Raw genomic sequence first — 23384 nt, 5'->3', positions numbered from 1 at the left:
TGGCTTTGATACCAATAAAGAAAGGATCGAAGGATGATAATAAAATGCATAAAAAGAAAACACTTCAGTATAAAAAAATAAAAGGAAATAAAAAATGAAAAAATATAAAACGGATTTTAAATTAATAAATTCCTTTTATTTACTTTTTCACACTCATTCCAATTTTTCCCATTTTGTTTATATAAAAATTGAATAATTTAAAATTTTTATCTATTTTAATTATATTTCATTATGAAAAACAAAACATAAGAAAATAATTTTTTAAAGCATGTTTTCCTTCTTTAGTATATATATATTGGAACCAAACATAGCTTTAAAAGAAACCAAATAATTAAAAATGTCATTAATTATACCATTGATGCATGTATTATGAAATGTAGCATGATATTCTTATTAAACTTCAATCACTCGAGTTTGACAAATTGTCATTAATAAAAAAAGTGAGATTAAAGATTAATCTCATAACTTCATGGAAAAAATAAAAAAATAATGAAAAAAAAAAACAAGAAAATGGAATTGACGCATATGTAAGGCCATGGTTGGTACATGAGAATTAGAACGTGGAATTGACATATATGTAAGGTCATGCTTGTTAAATGAAATGTATCCCTCTTTCATAGGCGTTTTTGGGATATCCAAAAAACCTCCTTATGGAATGGTGGTGTGGACCCCGCATTTCGACTCATGCGTTTCCCACTCGAAGGCGAGCTCGATTTTGATTTCGAAAAATGATTTTCATTGATTAAAAAAAATGACTTGGAGTCGCCACTTATTTTTGTTTTATTTTTAAAAGGGTAAACAAAATAAGAAAGAAAAACCCTAAGTGTGACTCCTTATTTGGAAAAGGTGATCTATGAAAAACCGGATCGGGTTCAGGGGTCAGGTTACTATTCGGGAAGGTACGGTACAGACCGTAGCACCCCTCTAAGTCCCTAAAGTTGGGTCTCTACTAATAAAATAAAGTTGATGTGGCAATGATGAGGAGATCAAATAATACTCAGAGCGATCATGCACATGTAGGAATTATGACATGCATATAGAATATCCGGGGTGAGAATGAACGCGTACCTGGGCTACGAGCCATCATGCGCTATAAAGAGAGGGGGTTAGTGCACAATAACAATCACGAGATATGTCACACATGCCACTAAACATAATAAGAAATCATCAGATACCACATTCCACTCAAATTCATTTTTAAATAAAGCTTCTCTGATGTTGGGCCCCCACCAAAAGCCCGTTTTATCTTTGTGTGAATTAATCCCATGAATTTCCATTATTTGGGATTACGAGAATAAATTCATTCTTATTTTAAAACATTTTTAAAATCATGGGGGTTGTGAAAATTGGTTGTCAGAAGAAAAAGTGGGGGCAAGATTTAATTGAAAATGAGATTTTGAGTGATTCTAAGAATTCTAAGGGTAAAAATTTGAGAAAATAAAGTTATTTGAAGAATTTGAGAAATTGAATAACTATTTGAAAACAGGAATTTAGAGGGTTATTTTAAGATCAAGGAAAGTGAAAAAAAGTAAAAATAAATAAATAAATAAATAAATAAAATTAAAAAAAAAAAAAGAGAAGACGTGCGGCCCCAAAGGTGGCCATGCAGAACATGTAAGAATGGGTTTAGAATCCGAGTACTGAGGTCGGGTGTGAGACAACCGATGCAAATGAAGTAACCAAACTTCTCAATGGGACCTTATTCTTGTAAGATCAAGCGCCTCGGGAATGAAAATTGGGCCATTGTCAAAATCAGACAACACCACAAGACCATAAGAGAAAGACCCCACTCCATGCGTCATGTAATACCATACAACTGTCAATAGCCCTTGACCTAGGTTTTAACCTAGAAGATTTTTCAATGCAATTCTCGACTTGGTGCCTCTGATCGCAAAATGCCGGCAGGTGGGGGTGTCATTTCTATAAGACTTGGAGTCCACAAATTCCTTTACAAAGGATAAAGCTGGTTGACTCCTTTACTCTTGGGCCAGTGAAGAGTCCACACATAAAAGTGTGTGCCTTATGTTTAGTACTACTAAGGATCAACGTCAAACGCCTCAAATTCGGTTTCCTCCATATTTGAAGATATTGACACTACAGTCTCAAGCTTTCTTGATTTGGCATGAGATTCAACAACCATTATATACCATACATAGCTGGGCCTAAACCCTGCTTTCTTCACCTCATCCCAAATCTTAAGAGCTATCTCTGATTTCCCAGCCTTGACAAATGATTCAATCAAGGAAACATACCCAGTAGCAGATGGCATGGGCTCAAAACTCCACATAGTGTACACACGTACCTTCATTGACGTGTCTAGCTACCCAGATTTCCCCATGGAATCAACAAGAGGAGCAAACACCAAGTAGCTTGACCACAAATCGTTCTCTTTCATCACTGCAGACAACTTCTCCATGTCCTCTCTTACCTTGCCATCATCGCCTTTCCCCAAAGATTTTCAAGGAAAAAAAATGCTTACATCATCTTGCTTCAAGACGTCGTTTGCATCAAAAGTGGGTTCAACTTTCTAGCTTTCTGGGCGGATTTATTTCAGCGCTCTAGACCTGGGAACGACATGCTGGAAGACTTGTATATGGTATCGATCAATTGAAGATCATCAACATAATTGATGTCTGATGCCTCACATCGATCGGATGACCCGAACTCTCCAAGAATCCCCCTTAATGTGTCCAACCTCGCGGATTCTTATGCCCCACTAGACTATCAGTTGAGAGGGAGTAAGATCCATGGTGACGGTAAGCGCTAAGCCTTGATACACTATCCATTGGAGTACTCGTGAAGAGCTTTGGATTGTCTCAAACCACTCGGGCAGCTACAATGGGGGTGAGCTCTGATTCGTTCAAGCCCACTACAATCGGACCAACACCATAGAGCTGTTCCTAGGAACTTGAAGTGCGAACCCGGGCTTCGCATGATGTTTGATACCCGAAATGATGCATTGAGAAACTGCAGTGGAGGAGTTTGGAGCGTTTGATGGTCCGTGGGGGATAGCGATCCTGAGGGGTATTGAAAAATGAAGATGGGGTGATGATGGGTTTATTGGGTACACGATGTGAAGTGATGAATGTGTTGAGTGTGATGGACAGCCATGCATACGTCTAGGGTAGGGATGAGAAAGGGACCATGCAGGGGAATGAACGGGAAGGGCGTGAGAGGAAGATGGGTTTGACGGGTATAGGTGATAATGTAGAGAGAGAAAAGGTGGTGGCGAGTATGAGCATGAGAAAGGTGATAAGAAAATGGGTTTAGATAAGAGGTGGACGGATGATGGATAGGTGATGAGGGAAAGTGAAAGAAAATGGGCTTGGTGAGTCTATGGAACAAAAGATGGGTGTGGTTACAAAATGGGTATGAAGATGAGTGTTTACAAGGGCACTATGGGGGATGACCACGTATGTAGGGCTGAATATATAAACGTGGTGAGTTTGCATGGATGCATGAAAGATGGGTATGGAGATGGGCGGTGGGTACGTGGTGAATATGAGAGGCATGAGCTAAAGATGGTGACCAAGTGGGTATGGAGGGTATGTAACGGGTGAGTTAGTGAGTATGGTGGGGTGCTAAAGGATACGTATGCATGGGGATGGACGGGAGAGGTGAGTGATGAGGTGGTGAGGAATGACGCATGAGTACCGAGAAACATGGAGAGTAGCATAATCGTGCATGGCCATGCAGGTGGCGGGAATGAACGTGAAGGGCATTTGCAAGAGAATAGGTGGTGTGGTGTAGAGAGAGAAAACGGGTTTGATAAGTGTGAAGGAAGAGATGGGGGGTTGAATGGGTAGGGAACAAATAATAGGTGATGGGTATAGTCATTGGCAATAAGCATGAAAACGAAGATGGAGTTTATGTAATGGGGTGGGTCCCGATTATGGACAACGGGTAAGATGGCATGTAGTTCTCGCGCACACGGATAGGTGAACTTGGGACTTCAATGGAAGCTTTGGATGGATTTTAGAGGTTATGCAAGGTGTAGGAAACGGGCTGTGGAATTCTGATGTAGGATCTCTGCCATGCATGCAGTCAAACTCTCTATCCACATTTTTAAAAATTCACCCTAATGCGCTTTAGGAGATTTCCTTCCCGAATATCCATGCTATAGCTGAGACCAAGCCCCTCATAATCTGTAGGGTGGTGGGACTTATTTGAGTGAAATCAGACCATTGACCCACACCGAAAAGATACCGAATGATGATGACGAGCTGCCAAAATCTGAAGCAAAAGTTTCTCTAAAAGCTGTCAAAGGACTTCTTAAGAGCTGGAGATGAAGGAGCATTCGATGCGACCACAGGAGGCCGTAAGAAAGATGATTGGGTTACATCAAACACACCCTTCGAAGAGCCACCAACCTATGTCTTCCAGACATGCTATTCAATCATCCCTGTGTTTGGCAATGATAGTCACCTTCTCAAACACCAAGTAACCTGAATAGAGTCCCATGCCAATCTGTACAATCGTGCTCACATCAATGCCAGCAGCTGAAACTTCCATGAATTCCTCATGGTGGTGGCGACATGAAGATACCTGGAATGAGCTCAGCCATATTGTTGCATATCCACTTGGAATACCTGCTACCCTTTTAACCCGGTGTTTAATGGGCCATCCAAACTTCACGATTCCGTTTTTGCATCTGAGTTGCTAATGGCCTAGACTTATCACTTGCTTCTGTCTATGGTCCCAGGCCCACACCCATAAGGTCAGCCCGAATATTCATTTGGCTTGCTGCCCAGTACGCCTGGCTATATAGAAGACGGAGATTCGGCCCATTAAACCATCTCGACACCTTAGCGACCCTTGCATGATGGCCTACACTTTCCCCCGGCAGAGATGGAAATCTGAACCTTGACACCTCTCCTTGAGTTTTCGGAGCCTTTTCTTTAAAGACATCGAAAAGCGAGACTGTAGGATTGTAGTTGATGAACGAGATAGCTGATGAAACAGTGTGGAAAGGACAACGGAGAAACGTCCGCTTCAATGGCTGAAATCATGACCAAAATAGTGCACACTGCCATCACAACAACAAACAACACCAAGCTGGTCTTTATTCCTCTTCAATCCTTCTAGGTTCACCTGCTCCCCACATGCTACTGCTGCACACCGACATTCAAGCCATCCCCTCCTAGTCAGCGCCCTTAGTCTTTAGAAGTGGAATAAAGAGCCTCCGAGTCCTCATATTCGTGACTTTGATTCGCAAACCCAGCAAGCTATCCACCCAGTAAATAATCAGACCAGCCAAGAGTCTCGGTTCTTCACAGGCATCAGTAATAGAGGAACACAAATGGCAGAGAAGGAGCCAAAACCCAAAAGAAAACAAAGAGAATGATAATAAAAGGAGAATAAAGCAAAAATGAACTTAGGTGTATCACGCCTCATTTCAGGTGATATCCATGAGTTGGTACGGGTGAGGAAACCTCAAGCTAAAGTTACAAAATACATGAGAAATAGAGTCCCATTAACTCTAAGCCAAACCATAAGGATAACAGCAAGATCAACAAGAACAACAAGAAAATGATCCAAGAAAAACAACGAGATTCAACATATAATCCAACCCAACTGATGAACAATGCAAAACAAACCAAAATAAAAAAAAAAAGTTGAGAAGAATATGAATCAAAGTAAGCAAGAAAATCACCTCAAACTCACCTGCAGCTGCTCCTTTCCTGTTCTCACCTCCTTTAGTAAGTTCTCCTCTAAGATCAATGGAACCAGCAAGCTCCCTTCTCCCCGTGACCCCCCTAATGGCCTCTTCATTTCTTTTCCTTTCATCCGCTTTTTTTTTTCTCCTGTTTCTATCTTCCCCTGGAAGCCACTACCGGCTCTACTATTGCTCCACTCAGCAAGTATGGCCCCTCTGACCACCAGCATGGCCGGCCATCTTGACTTGCTGCCTCCACCAACTCATCTCATGTGTCGGAAAGGGGGGCCCCCACTTACCTCCGCTGCTGCCCGGCTCCTCTAATGCTATATATATAAAAAAAACTAACCCCTTGGCTCTTCAAAGGGGGTCTACAGGTGGACCTTCCATCTATGATAGTACCCTCCATCCTCTCAATGTGCGATGCTGTATGCTTCCTCCAAAAATCTGCAGCGTCGAAATTCCTTTTTCTAAGGAAATCTGGTGGTCTCCATGCCGGATCCCCATCTTCTCCCAAAGCCCTGGCAGAAGAAAAAAAAAAAAATCCCCCGCGTAGGCACCTTTCTTATATGCAGGTGAAAATTCCTCAAAAAAAAAATATCTTCTTTTCGAAAGGGGCCATGTCCTTGAAAAACCTGGTAGTGTGATGCTCCCGTGGCTGTCCTTCCATTTTTTATGGCAGCCCATGCCCACTGTTCAATCAAAATCCTCCCATATGCGTGCTTATTGAAAATCTTTTCCAAAAACAAAGGGCAAAGGAATCTCTTCATCTAAAAATATCTCCAAAATTGTCTTGATCTCCTTTGATCCTCTCTAATTTGCAGCACTAAGTACCATGTAAAGCAAAATAAAGATTAATATAAAAATGGTAAAATTGTGCTTTAGACTCAATTGGGCTAAAAAATTTGTCTTTAGGTACTTAAAACTTGTCCATTTAAACCTAAAACCCAACAGAAGTATGAAAATTGAGAAGAATGATATGAAACTTCAATATCTTTCGAAATGCCCTTTGTTGATTGTGAAAAAACGAAAGCATAAAATTCAAGCTGAAAATCATGTGAGGAACTTAAAAAAAATAAAAATAAAATAAAACTCTTCAAAATAAAATTTGAAAAATGCTTTTTATTTTTTATTTTTTATTTTTTTATAAAAGTAGAAAAAAAAACATTTTTAGAATAAAATTGAAAAGCAAAATTTTTTTTTTAGTAAAATGGAAATTTCATTTTTAATCAATTGAGTTTTTCTTTTATTAAATTATTTTTTTAAAATAAATCTTTTTTTTTTTTTAGAATTTGAAATCACATTTTTTAAATAAATTTGAACTTTTTTTCTCTTAAGTTTTATAAATAATTTAAAATATTTTTTTAGGATAAAACGGGGATAACTTTTTTTAAAATAAATTATAATGCTTTTCTAAATAAATTTGAGAGTTTTTTAAAACATAAATTATTATTTTTTAATAAATATTTTCTAATTCAAATAGAAATTGGTTTTTGTCAAAAAAAAAAAAAAAAAAAAAAGGATATTTTGTAAATAACATTTTCTTCTATTTAATCAAATAAAAAAATGGGGTCTATTCCAAGTCATTGCCAATTCTGATGTGTCAGATTTATAGGTATTTTTGTTTCTTATAATTTCATATCCTTCCTATCGATTATGTCACATACATGGATTGAAAGTTAATTTCAACGCACAATTAGATCCAAAGCAAAATTCTACCTATAAAAATCATGCAATTGAAAATTAAAAATCAAAGTTATGCAATTAAAGATGAAGATGTCAATCACATATATATTTAAAATCAATCATTAATCAAACACGTACAAAAAAATTGAAATACCAATCTTATGCAAAAATTAAAAAAATAAATAAATAAATTAAAAATCATGCAATTTAAAATGAAAGTAAGCAAAACCAATCACATGCACATATAAGAGAATCAAAATATTACTTCATGCAATTTTAATTAAAAAATAGAATCTTGAATCTCTTACAATTTTCTATAAAAATAAAATAAATGGGTGAATAAAGCAAACAAAAATATAAGTATCACGTTTGATTTCAAGATATAAAATGAACCAAGGATAATAATAAAAAACAGAATGTCAAACTCATACAACCAAAATAAAAAATAAATGTCATGCAATCAAAGGGTAAAAATAAAGTGAATGCTCACCTAAACTCAAACATTAAGCAAGCAAAATCAAGAGCCTAAGTGATCAACTAAACCCAATGAAGTGTCTAAGTGATCCTATGTTCAAAAAGATCTAAGTGACCCTAAGTGGAAAGTACCTAAGTGACTGAAGGTAATCAGAAAGGTGTATGAGTGACTTAGGATAATCAACAAGGTGCCCAAGTGACCTAAGGTGATAAAAAATGTGTCTAAGTGACTTGAGGTAATTAGAACTATGCTTAAGTGACCTAAAATAATCAATAAGATACCTTAGTGACCTAGGGTAATAAAAAATGTGTCTAAGTGATCTAAAAAGTATACTTGAATGATTTATCCTAAAAAAAAAAAAATTCTAGATCCAACTTGAGGTTGCTAAGGGTCACAATAAGGGACCAGATAAATCCCTCAATTAGAGTCTTTAAGATAGCTAAAAAATGTAAGTTGTATGAGTAGCAATGGGTCACCAGAGATCTGCTTTGAAGTACTGAAAGAACACCTAATAGGACATGTACTAAGAGGAAAAAAATGAAGGGTTTACACTTATTTTTCCAAAACATAAAATTAATCCTTTTAGTTCATAAACAAAATACCGATCCACTTTAACCCTTTAACCACCTAATTTGTCTTTAAACAAATATTTTTAGATTTACTTGTAACTTTGTGATTGAGACAACAACAACCTTGAATTTTTAGTTGAATGTAAGTCACTATCTAAAAAGTTTTTTAAGTTAGAATGAATATGAATAAAATTGTCAACAAACAACAAGAAGAGTTAATGTCCTAACAATAGTATAATTTCCAACATTCTTTATTATCAAACATAAATTTTGTTCTAGTTCTTGATGATTGAACTTCAGTGTAAACTGCTAAGAAGACAATGGTTGAAGGTCAATGTAAATGCTAAGAGGAAAAGTGATTTTGGATTTGGAAGAGGGAAGCGTGCCAACCACTCTATTGTCTTCCACTAAGTGCACAAATGGAAGTAAAAAATAAAGCAAAAAGGATAAGCATTTGTATGACAAAAAGAAAAAAAAAAAAAAAACATATGAGGGAAAGAGATGATATAAAAGAAAAAGTATTGCATCGAAGAGAGGAATTGAGCAGAAGAAGAAAGAGAAAATAAAAGGAAACATGTGACAACCATAAAGGAGTTTTGGGCCAAAATGGCCTTTTTCCCAAAAAATAAATTGGGCTTCACGCAAAACTATTGTTCAAAATAACCTCCTTTGTCTACATAAGTAGAGAAGACATTTTTTTATGTTATTTTTTTTACTTTCCCATTTGCTTCTCATCCCATGGTTGGCTGTCTCCAGAGTTTCTCTTCAAACCCTAGCCCCACTAGTGGGCCACTATAAGAGAGACATTTTTGGAGCTGCAAAGTTGAAGTTGGTTTTGAGTTTATGCGTGAGAAATTTTTTTGGCTTATAGGTTGTGTTCCATGCATGATAAATTTTTGTGAAATTTTTTTTTGGCTTATAGGTTGTGTTCCATTCGTGAGAAATTTTTGTGAGAACTTTTTTTGGCTTATAGGAGAAATTTTTGTGAGATTTTTTTTGGTTTACAGGTTGGGTTCCATGTGTGAGAAATTTGGTCAAGGTTGTGTTCCATGGTTCTATTTAGGGGTCAGCTTCCTGAGATATTTATGTTTTTAGCATCATTTTTGCGTTTCCATTATGCATGTCCTCCTGTATTTGTGTCCCTTTCCATTCTGATAATAATCTAGCTTTTATAAAGCTGATAGCTGAGGAAGCTTTTGCAATGGCTTCAACAAGTGGAAACCAACAATCAACCAAGATCCCTTGATATCTTAAGACCCCTTTGCATTATGGAAATTCTATTCATATAACCTATATTGCTACTTCTTGTGGTTCCCAATTCCAAGATTTGGGAAATGTTTTGCTCATAAAATTTTCCTATAGGAATAACAACATTTTGCCTAAAACAGAACTAAAAATTTGATGTTCTTTACATATTTCCTGAAGCTTATTTTGTTGCTTTCATCACTTAACACAATTCTCACTTCTATAGTAGTAACTCTACCCAATGACAGAGATTTGTGGTAAAACTATTTAAGGCCCCAAAACTTTCCCATGATTTCGGCACACTCCATCTTTAGATCTCTGTTGAAGCTTTGTTGATGATGATAGGGAATGGGAGCAACAAACTATTAGCCATTACCTCTAGGTCTCTTCATGGGTCAGAGGATGCTTTTCATTATTTTCATGCCCCTTTTGGAAGACAAATTGAAGATTACATACACATATCATGTTGGCACTGTGCATAAACCCAAAACCACCATGACTGTGTTGTTCCTGAAAAGTGCTACATTGATACAATCTTACATTTATGGTGGTCCACTTGTCTAGTGGTTGAGATGTATGAAAAGGAGGCCACCCCAACATTGATATCTTATATGATTCATGACATTTTTTGCCAGAAAAAGTAACTTCTTTGTAGGCACTCACTGACATTCAAAGTTGAAATTTAACTATTCAAGTTTTCTAAAAATATTTTATAAATTTTTGTATTGTATATAAGTATGTAGTAATTTTATGAAGAATAAGCTGAGCAAATTGTATTTCATATTTGAATTTTTAGGAACTATATAATAGATTTAGTTGACTTGTCTTTTTAGATGTGATATATGTTATTGGAACTCAGGGAACTTCCTTAGTAGCCTTTCAATTTTTTTTCCATGTGGTTGTAGAAATTGTCAATGGGAAAACCGTTAGGTAGAAGCTTGTATTTAGGGCATGATGGAATAATTCTTATCCATTTAGAATATGCTACCACCTAAGACAAGGGTCCTGATGCCCATATTGATGTTTAGTATTATGACCAATGTGACAATTTACTACCATTGTTTAGGCCACCTAAGACATACTAATGATTTTTTATTTAAAAATCAATAAAAGAAATTGAACCTAAACTGTATACTATTTTCTTTTATTTTTTGAAAAAAAAAAAATGACATGTGAATTTGTTGCCATGCCCTCATTTTCTTCAAATCCTAAATCCTAATCTTAAAGAAAGGAAAAAAAAAATTAAATCCTAATCTTAGAAAAGGGAAAAGAAAAAAAAAGCAAAGAAATGGATTAGAAGGGAGGAAAATGATGAAAAAGTGAAGAATGATGAGGAGTAAGGAGTAAAGTTAAGGTTTTGGTGTATTTAGAATTTCCAAGTGTTTTTTATCATGTTACCTCATTTTTTTGTGCTGCGAGTATCTCCACTTACGCATCTATAACTGTACATTGTCAATGGTTGACTATGTCGTCACCAACACACCTCCAATCAAACACTGTTGATTCATTTTTCCAATATTTTGAAGTTTTTTTTTTTTGCTAGATTTAATAAAACGAGAATGACTTTGCTAGCCCAAGAAAATTGGTAGGTTGGTTTTCATGTTTATGAGTTCTTTGTTTTCAAATATTTTTTGATATTATGATATTAATTCATAATATCATCCTACTATTTACTTATACATTTATTGACTTATAAATTGCTTTCATTTGAGTTGAACTTGGCGTTTAGGCATGAAGTTTTGTTCCATTTCAATATTTATTTGATTTATTCTTGTATTTTATGAATCATTGACCGTAAAGTATTATTTTTTACTTGAATATATATATATATATATATAGATATATTTTATGCAATAACCTTTTGATATTATCTATGTGAAGACAATTATGACTGATTCCACAGTAGAAGTGCTATGTTATTGGAATGGAACAATTTTGAGGACATAAACGAATTTGAGATATATTGGAAATAATGTAGAGATTGAGCTTATAGATGTGCCCATTCATACAACCTTTGTGGAGTTGCTGAAGATGATATATGATATCATTGGTGTTTATAGACACTATCAGTTAGTCTTGAAATGTTGATATCCAACTGAAATGAACAAATTTCAACCATTAGTGGTGAGCAATGATCGGACAGTTGCATGTATGCTAGCGGTGCCATTGAAGTATGGAATGTCTTTAGTTTAATTATTCATAGAGCAAGCTCCTAACCACTATCATTTGAGTGATGAAATGGGTCATTTGACATAGTTGTTGGCAGGTGACATTGATGTTGATGACAAAAATGAAAGAGATGAGGAAGATGATAGAGATGATGGAATTGATACAAATGAGATTCATTTACCTAATCATGATGAAAATTGTTGTCAAAGAGAAAATATTGATTTGGCAATGGTCCAACAAGTTGTGGAATGTAAAAACACAAGATATGTGAACCTTGAAGTTGGTGATAGGTCTAACAATCCTAAGGTTGAGTTTGAGGTTGAAAACAAATCACCGGTTGTCTCCTCACATGGCACCCAAGTTAATATCTCTAATGACAACCTAAAGGCAACATTTGCACCCGTTTCATACCATATGCCATTTACACCACAATTTTTAAATATGGACAAGATAATTAATTGTGTTGTAAGTGATTGGACTCCGTGGAAAAAGCCAATTTTAGGAAATGTTGATGGAGTGTTATCAATTAGCCAAATATTTTCCTCAAAATCAGATTTGCAACATGCTGTAAAGATGTTTTCCATAAAGTTGCACCAAGAGTTTACTGTTTATAGATCAAATGCAAGTGTGTTAGTTCTTAAATGTAAAAAAAATCAGAGTGTCAATGGTGACTAAGAACAATGGCGATGAAAGATATGAGTATGTTTAGAATCACAAAGTACAAAGGTCCTCATACATGTGTCAATCCATGTATTAATCAGGATCATTCACAATTGGATTTTAGCTTTGTATCTAAGTATATTGAAACATTGGTGAAAGCATAAATGACCATTACAGTTGCTACAATTCAAGTTGTTGTTGTGGAACAATTTGGTTACCAAATTTCTTATCAAAAAACAATGAAAGCAAAAAGGAAAGTAATGACTCGATTATTTGGTGATTGGTACAAGTCTTATGTAGAGTTGTTTCGTTTCTTCCTTGCTTTGGAGCAGTCAAATCCTTGATGTATTGTGTATTCCAAAATGGTTCTTGGAAAAAATCCTAATGAAGCAATTTTTTAGCGTGTTTTTTAAGCATTCGCTCCATCTATTAAAGGGTTTACTCACTGTCGACCAATTCTTAGTATTGATGGGACACATTTGTATGGAAAATATAAAGGGACTTTGCTAATTGCTATGGGATGTGATGGTAATAACCAATTGTTTCCACTTGCATTTTCCATTATAGAATGAGAGAATACAAATAGTTGGAGTTGGTTTTTGGCATGTATCAAAGTTGGAGTAACATAAAGGAAAGACTTATGTTTGATCTCTGACCGTCAGCCTGGCATTATAACTGTTGTAAATGAGACATATTCAGGATGGATCGAGCCAGATGCTTATTATAGATTTTGCATGCATTATTTAGCGAGTAACTTTAACACAAAGTTCAAAGATAAGACTTTAAAGGATCTCATGTGTAGGGCTGTTATGGAGAGTAAAGTTAAAAAATTTATTTCTCACATGGATACAATTAGTTGAACAAATGCCAAGGCTAGAAATTGGTTGGAGCATATTCCTCTTGAAAATAGGGCACTCTCACATGATGGTAGACGGAGATATGAGATTATGACAACTAACACGTTTGAAGTTTTTAATGGTGTCCTAAAGGGTGCTCGCAATTTACCAATAACAGCTTTAGTCATGTTAACTTTCTATTGGGTTAATGGTTAATTCATAGTTAGGCGAAAGCATGGTGCTAGTTGACTCGCTTCAGGTGAACAATTCACTCTATATATTGATGCCAAGATAAAGGTTAAAGTTGTTAAGGCAGGTTCACAAACATCAATCGTTTGCATAATGAGATGGATGCAAGGGAAACTAGAACTCCATAAACATGTGGACTTCACAAGTAATCAGGTCACAATTGACGTTCTTGTCCGAATAGAGAAACCAATGATAGGAGGAGTTGATGTACTTCATGAACATCTTATTATATTGTTATTTTCTTATTTACTAGTATTGACCTTAATCATGTTAAAATATATGTAGAAACTATCTTATTGAACATCTTATTGACATTTGTTTGTTAGAAATTGTTGTTTCTTGTCAAGTCATTCATATTTTATTTATATCAGGTTACTTGGAAAAAATCTGGATCTCTACTATTTAGGGGAGATGCTGCTCAAATTTTTAAAATTTAAATCATGAAATTCATGTTGTTAGAAATTGTTGTTTTTTGTCAATTCATTCATATTTTGTTTATATCATGTATTGATGTACATGTAGACATGGACACTCGGTCATTTCCTGCTCGTCCTGACCCTGAGGATACATCTGTGCTTATTCTTTAGCATCGACATCGATCATCCACCATTCGTGTTGATCCAGATATGGGTCCTGTTTTGACTTGTCGACACAGGTTTCGTCGAGAGTGGGTTTTGGATTATCGTGTTTGGCCATACATTATACAGTTAGGATTTTATGTCTTTCATTGAGTGAGGCATGTTAAGGTTGATTGGCCTTTGATTACTGCACTAGTAGAGAGGTGGCGCCCAGAGACGCACACATTCCACATGCCAGTTTGTGAGATGACCATCACATTGCAGGATGTAGCCATCTTATTTGGATTACATGTACATGGTCATCCTGTCACAAGTACTACAGATATCGATTGGCATGCACTTTGTGAGGAGTTATTGGGTGTTTGACCAATAGAGACTGATATTCGTGGAGCATCCCTTAGAGTGCGTTTTATTACTACCCATTTCTCTCACTTACCACCAAAGGTTTTAGATGAGGTCACATTACGACGCCATGCTAGAGCATATATTTTATTATTAGTTGGTGGTTCATTATTTCCAGATAAGAAAGAAACCTATCTTCAATTAGCAATTCTACCCATGTTAAGAGATTTTGATGAGAATGCACAATATAGTTGGGGGAGTGCAACGCTAGCACATCTTTATCGAGAGTTATGTCGAGCTAGCTTAGATAGTGCAGAAACTATTGGAGGACCATTACAATTGTTGCAGGTATAACTACAAGTCTTATTAATTATATAATTTTTTTTTTATAATTATGTGCATTTAAACATAATTTTGTTTCATTTTTAGTTATGGTCATGGGAGCGATTACACATGGGTCGTCCTAGTAGATCACTTCCCTATGCACCAATGCCTATGGATGAGAGATTCCTACTAGATGCACTAAGGAGTAGATGGAAAGTTCCCTTATCTCATACAGACACTCCTCATCATTTGTTGGTAACATACAAAGATGAGTTTGATAGACAATGATCTGATCAAGTTTGAGCTAAATATTAGTATTCCTTAACAAGATTATTATTATTAATATTATAATTTAAACTTTATTAAATACATACTAAGATTTGAGTATATTAGGTATTTTGGCAGTCTTACATAGATGATATACTATCATTGCTTCCAGACATTTGTTTAGCTGATCAGGATATTTGGCGGATGAAGTCACCATTTTTTTTATTTTTTTTTATTTTTATTGTTGAGTGGCATCATCCTGAGCATGTGTTGCAACAATTTGGACTCATATAGGGAGGGTATTCCTTCGACTTCTTATGCAGATTTTGACTTTCACTCCATAGATCGACGCGGTCGAGCTCAGTTTGATTGAAAGTTATATCATGAGTGCTATGTGGCATTATGGGAGGCTAGAGGGGACCACATTGTCATTGAGAAGCCTATGGAGCCTCATATGGACTACCATGCTCTGTACATGACATGGTACTGCCGTATTACATGTCACTTTATTACACTTATAGATGATTTTGGACATATGTGGTACCAGGCTACTGCCTTATCTACATATCACTTTAATATTATATACATATTGTGTGTAGTATTCATTCCAACAAATAATTATATATAATTTTATATGACACATTGAGACTATGACATCGATCATATCTCAAGGAGGTCATGCATTGGAGGATTTTGATAGTGATGCCTGTTGCATTGGTATTGTTGATATTATTCGTATGACCATTGATGTTATGTGCATTATTCGAGAGAATTATCATATCTCACATGTAGAGCATGGAGGAGGTAGGTCACCAGCTCAATCGACAGTTGCTCGACTACCACTTGTTCGAGGTCGATCAACATCTCGAGGGTGAGATAGATATATTAGTTGTTAGCCCATCACCTTATCAGTGTCAAAATCATTATAGTCCCCTACCTTTTTATCCACATGATTAGTAAAGTCACTCATCTTTTTAGACTTACCATCAGTGCAACCCCTACCTCTTTAGATCCACCATTAGTACAACCCCCTATTTCTTTAGACCTATCTTTAGTTCAGTCCCCTACTTCTTCAGACCTACCATCAGCACAACCCCAACCTCTTCAGACCCACCATCAGTGCAACCCCTTACCTATTTAGACCCACTATTAGTACAACCATCTACCTCTTCAGACCCACTTTTAATTCCTGCTACCCTATATGTTGATCCTCTTTCATTGCACCTAGATGCTTCCTTATCTACTCCACTAAGACTTGAGTTTAGGACATCAGTTCTACCATCACTAGAGCCATCTATATTTGTCCCTATGCCTATGCAGATTGACACATCTGCTCAACTAGATTTACCCCTAGCCATTTTGAGGGGTAGGCAAGGCTTACATCGACCTAGATTGCTACCTCCACCATCACCTTTATTTCCAACTCCAGCTCTATCATAGATAAATGTTCTTCATGTGTCACATGTAGTAGTTACTACAATTAGAGAGGAATGACCAAAAAAGAAGAGACTATCAGTTACACATAGGTTCTTTTCTTGTAGAGGCATGTGAGATTATATGTTTTTTTTTTCCATTATATAAATGTTTATTGGGTATTTTGGTGACTTTGATTAAACTACTAAAAATTATTTTTTGTAGTAAACTTTTTCTAATTAATTTCATTAACTAATTTTATCAAAAAAATCTATATATGGCAACTGCGCGTAAGAGTATACTATTATTTCGATAAAGATAAATTTATCATAATACAAATAAATTAATATATTAAAAAACAACAAATTAAATATCTTAACTTAATAAATTATACAATTTTATATATTATTTATATGTTATATAAATTTATTATTTTAAGATTATTAATTTAATAATAAATAAAATATTCATTTATAATATCTTCTATTTATTAATTTACGTTTGTTGAAGTAATACTGAATTCATAAGTTTAAATATAAATAATTTATTATTAAAGTATATATTTTTAATTTCAATAATAAATTATAATTTAATAGTTTTTAATTAAATTTGAAAGTAAAATAAAATAAAATAAATTGAAATCTTAGTTGGCAACTGCAGCTTAAGAGTATACTTGTGGACCCCGCATTTCAGCTCAATGCGTTTCCCACTCGATGGCGAGCTCGACTTTTATTTTGAAAAATGATTTTTATTGATTAAGAAAAATGACTTGGAGTCGCCACTTATTTTTGTTTTATTTTAAAAGGGTAAACAAAATAAGAAAGAAAACCCTAAGTGCGACTCCTTATCTTGGAAAAGGTGATCTACGAAAAACCGGATCGGGTTCGGGGGTCAGGTTACTTATCGGGAAGGTACAGTAAAGACCGTAGCACCCCTCTAAGTCCCTAAAGTCGGGTCTCTACTAATGAGATGAAGCTGACATGGCAATCAATGAGAAAATTGATGAATACCTAGGACGAATCATGCACATACGAGAATCAAAACATGCAAAGAAAATGACTAGGATGCGAGTGGATGTGTACCTGGGCCACGAACGATCAATGCGCTATCATAGAGAGAGGGTTAGTACACAATTAAGAAATAATTTGGAGCATGTCATAGAGCAGAATAATCATCAATCATGCATAGCAATTAAATCAATCAATCAGTCAATCAATCGATCAATCACATATGTGAGGCCCCCACCAAAGCCCAATTTATTTTAGCGTGAATTAATTTTGTAAATCCCATTAATTGGAATTACGGAATTTGATCCTTTGCTTATTTTAAAACATTTTGAGAACCAAAGAAAATAGGAAAATTGCATGCCAGAGAGAAAAATGGCAGCAGAATTTTATCAAAAATGAGATTTCCCTATCTAAAGATTCTAAAGTTGAAAATTTTGGAGGATGAAAATTATTTGAAAAGCTAAGATTTGAAAACTGGGTTAGAGAAATTATTTCTGGAATTGAAAGGAATGAGCTTGGAGGGTGACGCGTGGCTCAAAGGATGTACATCAAAGATGGCCATGCAAAAGGTGTTAAAAGAAAAGAAATGAAAAGAAAAGAAATGGGAGATGGCCATGATACAAAGTCAAAAATGGCAGCTGTGAGTGGCCAGAGTTGCATGCACATAGGTCAAGGAGGGAAACTAGGGTATAGCTCCTTTTGTCTATGGCTGTCCCAGAAACTGACAGATTCTCAAGGTGACATACAGTCTAGCCTTGTGGGTAGATAATGGATCTTTTATACCATTGACCGAGGAACTAAAAAGATTGGAAACCCTCTTGGCTAAAGCTGAAGCTGAACAGATATTCAGACGAGCATCCACGCGGGTAAGGTCACCACATCGCTTCCTGAATTGTCCATGTTGGAAAGTACATCAACCTGAAGCAAATAAATCAGCACCAAAAGGACTTCTCTTCTTAGCATCTGCAGAACTTCCATCACCATGCTCCCTCGAACCCCCAAACCAGGCTTCACAAGTACCCCCAATAATTCCAGATATTGCTGCATGAGACTCTCTAAGACGTATATCATATGAAGGCCGCCACACCAGACCCCGTTCTGTCTTTACAATACCATCCTCCTGCTTCTCTCTTTGCCTCCACAAGTCTCTGCTCTTCTCATAAGAAAAGGCAGCTTTTGCACATAATCCAGGCATTAGAGAAGAAGGTGCCCCATGACCACTAATCACATTCTATGCCATATCATTTCTTCGGTAATAATTCTGGAGCAATAGAAACCCAGCGTGCCCTCCATGTAGAATGCCAACGTCATGTTTTCCTGCCAATGTCGACATTATTCATGGGAATTTTCCAATGTTCCACAAGCTCATAATGATGACAACCGGTCTAAGCTCCATAACCTCCAAAAACCTATGACGGGTCAGATTTACATGTTACATTCCGAAATGTGCCAAACCCATGCTGCTGCTTTCTTTGGCACCAAACTGATTAACCTCACCATTAGCAAAGTTACTTCCTCCATCAGCATTGACAGTAGAGTTTTTCAAACTGCAGAGATGTCGGGACTGTTAGGCCTCCAAGGAAATACATCAATATAAAAGAACACCCAGTTTTTCTGCCTTGACAATAGGGTTGGCTTTAGCTATGGCATCACGTGCAGAAGTGCATTAATCAAAACAGCAGTCATGTTTGTGTGAGTAGCAGTGCGTCGCACAGAAAAAGTGACCGCATCGATATTTGAATCCTGTCAAACCAACTCATTTCTTGCAGGTGTTGCACCGGTTTGGACCCTCATTCGGCTTAGTCTCGCCACTCCCCTCAGGGCCAAATGGAAATGATGACTGCATAGAAATGGTCTTTGGCTCCTTTGAATTAACGGGCACATCCACAGTGGAAGCAATAGCAGGTTCCTTTCCATCGTTGCTTGATGATCCATTAACAATGTTGTCATGTGAATCAAATGAACCAACTGGCAGTGGGTCCAGTGGAGGTCTTCCATTGATGTCACTTGAGGTGCTGATTTGTGGAGATATATATGCAAGGGCCATGTGAGTGTGGTTGAAATGGCCAGGAAATAGCTAAGAAATGGGTAACAGGGCAATGATAATTCTTTCCTTTTGAATCCCATCATTAAACCCATGCTCAAAGATCTTGACAAGAGACCTCTGGTGCGGAAGAACGACGTAATCAATTAAAACAACAATCTGCTGGGCGATTATGATACCAGTGTACTGAGCTTGCCATGATTTCTAGGACTCCAATGACGTGCCCAACGTGGCACAATCCTAAACAACCAATAGCCCAACTGAAACTTGATCCTTCATGGATATGTCATCTCGTTGTAATGGATTGTATATTGCCTGCAACCTCGATCTTACCGTCTCTTAGACACTCGGATAGGTAATATAGAACAGTCCGCATGTTGAAACTTAAGCAGTAAGCCCTTCACCAGCTGCCAGTCCGATTCGATGCTTTCAGCATGTGCAGAAGCAGAATCTGGGGCAGCCTCAATCTTCCCTTCAATTATCAAATCCTGAGAACTAGAAGCTACAACATCGTTTGCCTTGGTTCTCACTTTTTCATCATCACTAGAAGCTTTTGGTGACTCAGAGGCTACATGAACCTCACCCCCAGATTTAGTCTTTCTTTTTTTTTTTAATCTTTCCGCCACTTCAGCCTGGTAGAAGGCAGTGATCAATTCTGGTCTTAGAATACAAAAATGGGGACCCAGGTCCAGTAGAGTTTGCATCACGAGGCGTTACTCTCATGAAGTCCAAAAGATAGCGCCTGTCATCACTACCAACAATGCCTTTGCATTCCACTAGTGCAGCTAATTTGAGAACACTCCCAGAACTGTCACGGATCGTATGTTCCTTCAAATGAAGGTGTTTGGCTGCCTCTAATACCTTGGAATGAAAGTCTTCATTCCAGCATATTTTCTAGCCATTGTCAACCGAACCATGCAGAGGAAAGTCTGATTTATCCCCTTGAAGGCTTGCTCTTAGCTGTTGATTTCATAGTGTTTGTGGCTTCATCTGCTATTTGATAAGATTATGGGACTTCATGCATGTGACAAAATGGGCAACAAATGGGCAATGCAGGGAACGAGGGGTGAATGGTGAATATGAAAGGCACGTGATCTCATGGATGAGGTGTAGTCACGGGTAGAGAGAGAGAAGGTAAGAAATGTGGGTAATATGGGTATGAAAACAATGGGTTTGATGGCCCTGAGTTCATGTAACATGGATTGGCCGTGGGTACATGCAGCTAGGGATGAACACTAGTGTAAAAATGGTGAAGAAAGAGAGAGAAAGAGGGTGGTGGGTATGTGACGTGGTATAGAAATGGGCATGGGGAGTATGGTGAATGTAGGATTATATGTATGGGTGTAGTTGGTGGGTTTAGGGAATGGGTATGAATGATGGAAAAAGATATAGGTGATGGGTTATTGAAATGAAGAGAGAGAAAATGTGGTATGGTGGAACATTCCTATAGAGAATCTGTCACATTCATATAAGTGCAGATATTTGATTGGAGGTGGGTACTGATGACTGCCATTACGCACTTTTTTTTTATTGGCACCATGCATGGAACCTTTCCATCCCCATGCCAGCTGTGCCTCCTGTTCGAGACCCACATTAGAAAGCTTCATATCATCTAGAATAGAACGAGCTTTTCCAAAAGCTTCATCTGATAAGGGACCATCAACTGAGAAGGATTCTTCACATGCATTATATAGTTTCTGCACAACAGGCATGGTGAGAACAACCAATCTGGGGATTTTTCCAAGGTATGAAGAATTCATTGATCAGCCATCCAAACCAAATAATATCTCAAGCTTCTCTAAGTTACAGGAGAGCTTTCAGCAAAACTTAGTTTCTCTGCAACGACTCCAAAGCCAACTCGAAATAGTTGATCTCACAACAAAGATCCAATGAACTATGAGGCTTTTCATGTCACATCTGTTTCTCTGGCTCAGGGACAATTAAGGCAGACTTCCCAGTCTTCTTCTTTAACCCATTCAGCATTTGTTTGGTTCTCGCCCTTCTTGTACTCAAGGGAACCATCAAAAAGAATGATTCGTGGGTTGACAACTCTTATCAATGAAAACTTCAGCGACATGGAGCATCTCACCAGCAAGAACAATGACAGATGTTTGTCCAACCTCCTGCTTACTCATCTTGTGTGCGGTTTAGCTCAACCATTGATTTTGCTGTAGGGTGTGCAAGATCTAATTCTTGGAGAATAACATTTCCATCATTAGTCACTGCAAATCCTTCACCAGCATCAAGTAACATCTTCAACAGAGATTGCGGACCCAAGGTAGTACATATTATGGCAGCAACAACCCTTGAGGCTTGGATATTAGCATGCTGCATTTTACTTCCAGTCTCGCGTTTCAGAGAATTCTTGAGAACTAGCACTGGTGCCTGGATTTTCTCAAAGCACCCCAACCCAGATTGCCAGTCCGAATGCAATATCCAACATCTCAAAAAGAAATACTGAAACAGGAAAGATGAGGAGAAAACAGAGCATGCATGTAGCCTCTTAAATCTATCCCATTCAGTAAAATATCAAGGAGAAAGAGCTTAGGTGGGATCAGAAAAAAAGACACGGGTATAAACTCCAAAATCAAAGTTTGTGAGGAATATACCCTCAAAATTTTCCAGAACTGAAGAAATGCGCAAGTATGCTTCAGGCATCAAAAGTAACCCACAAACAACAAGAACAGCAGAGGGTAGTTCAAAATATCAAGTGTAAAATAGGTTGAAAACCAAACCAGAAATCAAGCATAACATAGAGGCAAATGAAACTCAGATTCCATAAGAATACAACAAGATCTCTAATGCTCACCTTTGAACACCCAGACAGAAGCTCAATGATATTCAAAGACAAGATGGAGAAGAGGATGAACAGAGTCTATACCTGAAAAGCTTCTTCACCAGCAAAAAGGAAAGAGAATGACCCCAGAAAATTCCTCCGTCTCTGAACTTGTCTCTAGCCTGAGAGCTCTCTCCAAAATCTTTTCAGTAGTCCCCCCTTCACGCTCAAGCAACTTCCAAAAAGCTCCTCAAAATCTCCCATAGTCCTCCATGGAAACCTTCCCTTCTATTATCAAAAGCTCTCTCTCTCTCTCTCCCAATACCAACTTGCTGTCCCAAACTCCCAAAAAAAAAAAAAACTAAACAAAAGCTCCCCCCCTCGTCTCTAGCTCTCTCTGGTAGCCTCCCTCCAAAAAAACGAATACCTCCTCCTAGCCAAACAAAAAGCTCCTCCTCCCAAAAGCTCCTTGCCGCCTCTCTTTTCTCCAAAATCACCCTTGTTTTTCTTAGCTTTTCCTTCCCTCCCTCGTCTGCCTTTTTCTTCCTAAAGCAACCCAACAAAAGGTCCCTCCCTCCAAAGATTTCTGCCACCTTTCTAAAACCATCGATACCTCCAAAAATCTCTCATTTCTCTACCCGATTTGCCCCTCTAACCACCTCTGCAGAAAACCACCCCCAAAAAGCACTACTCTGCAGCTGCCAGCCTCCACTCACCTCCACATGCAACTGGCAACGTCCTAACAAAAACGCTCCTCCTTCTAGAACATTCTTCCAAGTGTCCCTCCCCTAGTGGTTCTCAAAACCACTACTTTGATTCCACCACAGCCCGTCTCGGAGTGACACATGGCCACCTAAGGTGGCGACACCTGTCAAACTTGGCTGCAGCAAAGCAAACCCTGAATGGGGGTCTACAATACTATTATTTCGATAAAGATAAATTTGTCATAATACAAATAAATTAATATTCTAAAAAATAAAAAATTAAATATCTTAAATTGTACAATTTTATATATTATATAAATTTATTATTTTAAGATTATTAATTTATTAATAAATAAAAATATTTATTTATAATATCTTCTATTT

At 37.0% G+C, this 23384-nt stretch overlaps 1 protein-coding gene across 1 annotated transcript; it reads right to left on the bottom strand.

Annotated features, from left to right (window-relative positions):
• Window positions 1-21647: 21647 nt before the first annotated feature.
• LOC117905584 (T-complex protein 1 subunit gamma-like) lies at window positions 21648-22560 on the bottom strand. The gene is made up of 2 exons (XM_034818479.1): window positions 22522-22560; window positions 21648-21977 (listed from the first exon to the last, which is right to left on the bottom strand). The coding sequence occupies exons 1-2, from the start codon at window positions 22558-22560 to the stop codon at window positions 21648-21650; spliced, it is 369 nt and encodes a 122-aa protein (XP_034674370.1).
• Window positions 22561-23384: the final 824 nt, after the last annotated feature.

Source organism: Vitis riparia, chromosome 18 (genome assembly GCF_004353265.1).
Source record: "Vitis riparia cultivar Riparia Gloire de Montpellier isolate 1030 chromosome 18, EGFV_Vit.rip_1.0, whole genome shotgun sequence".
NCBI lineage: Eukaryota > Viridiplantae > Streptophyta > Magnoliopsida > Vitales > Vitaceae > Vitis > Vitis riparia.
This window is presented reverse-complemented; position numbering and strand designations above follow the sequence as displayed.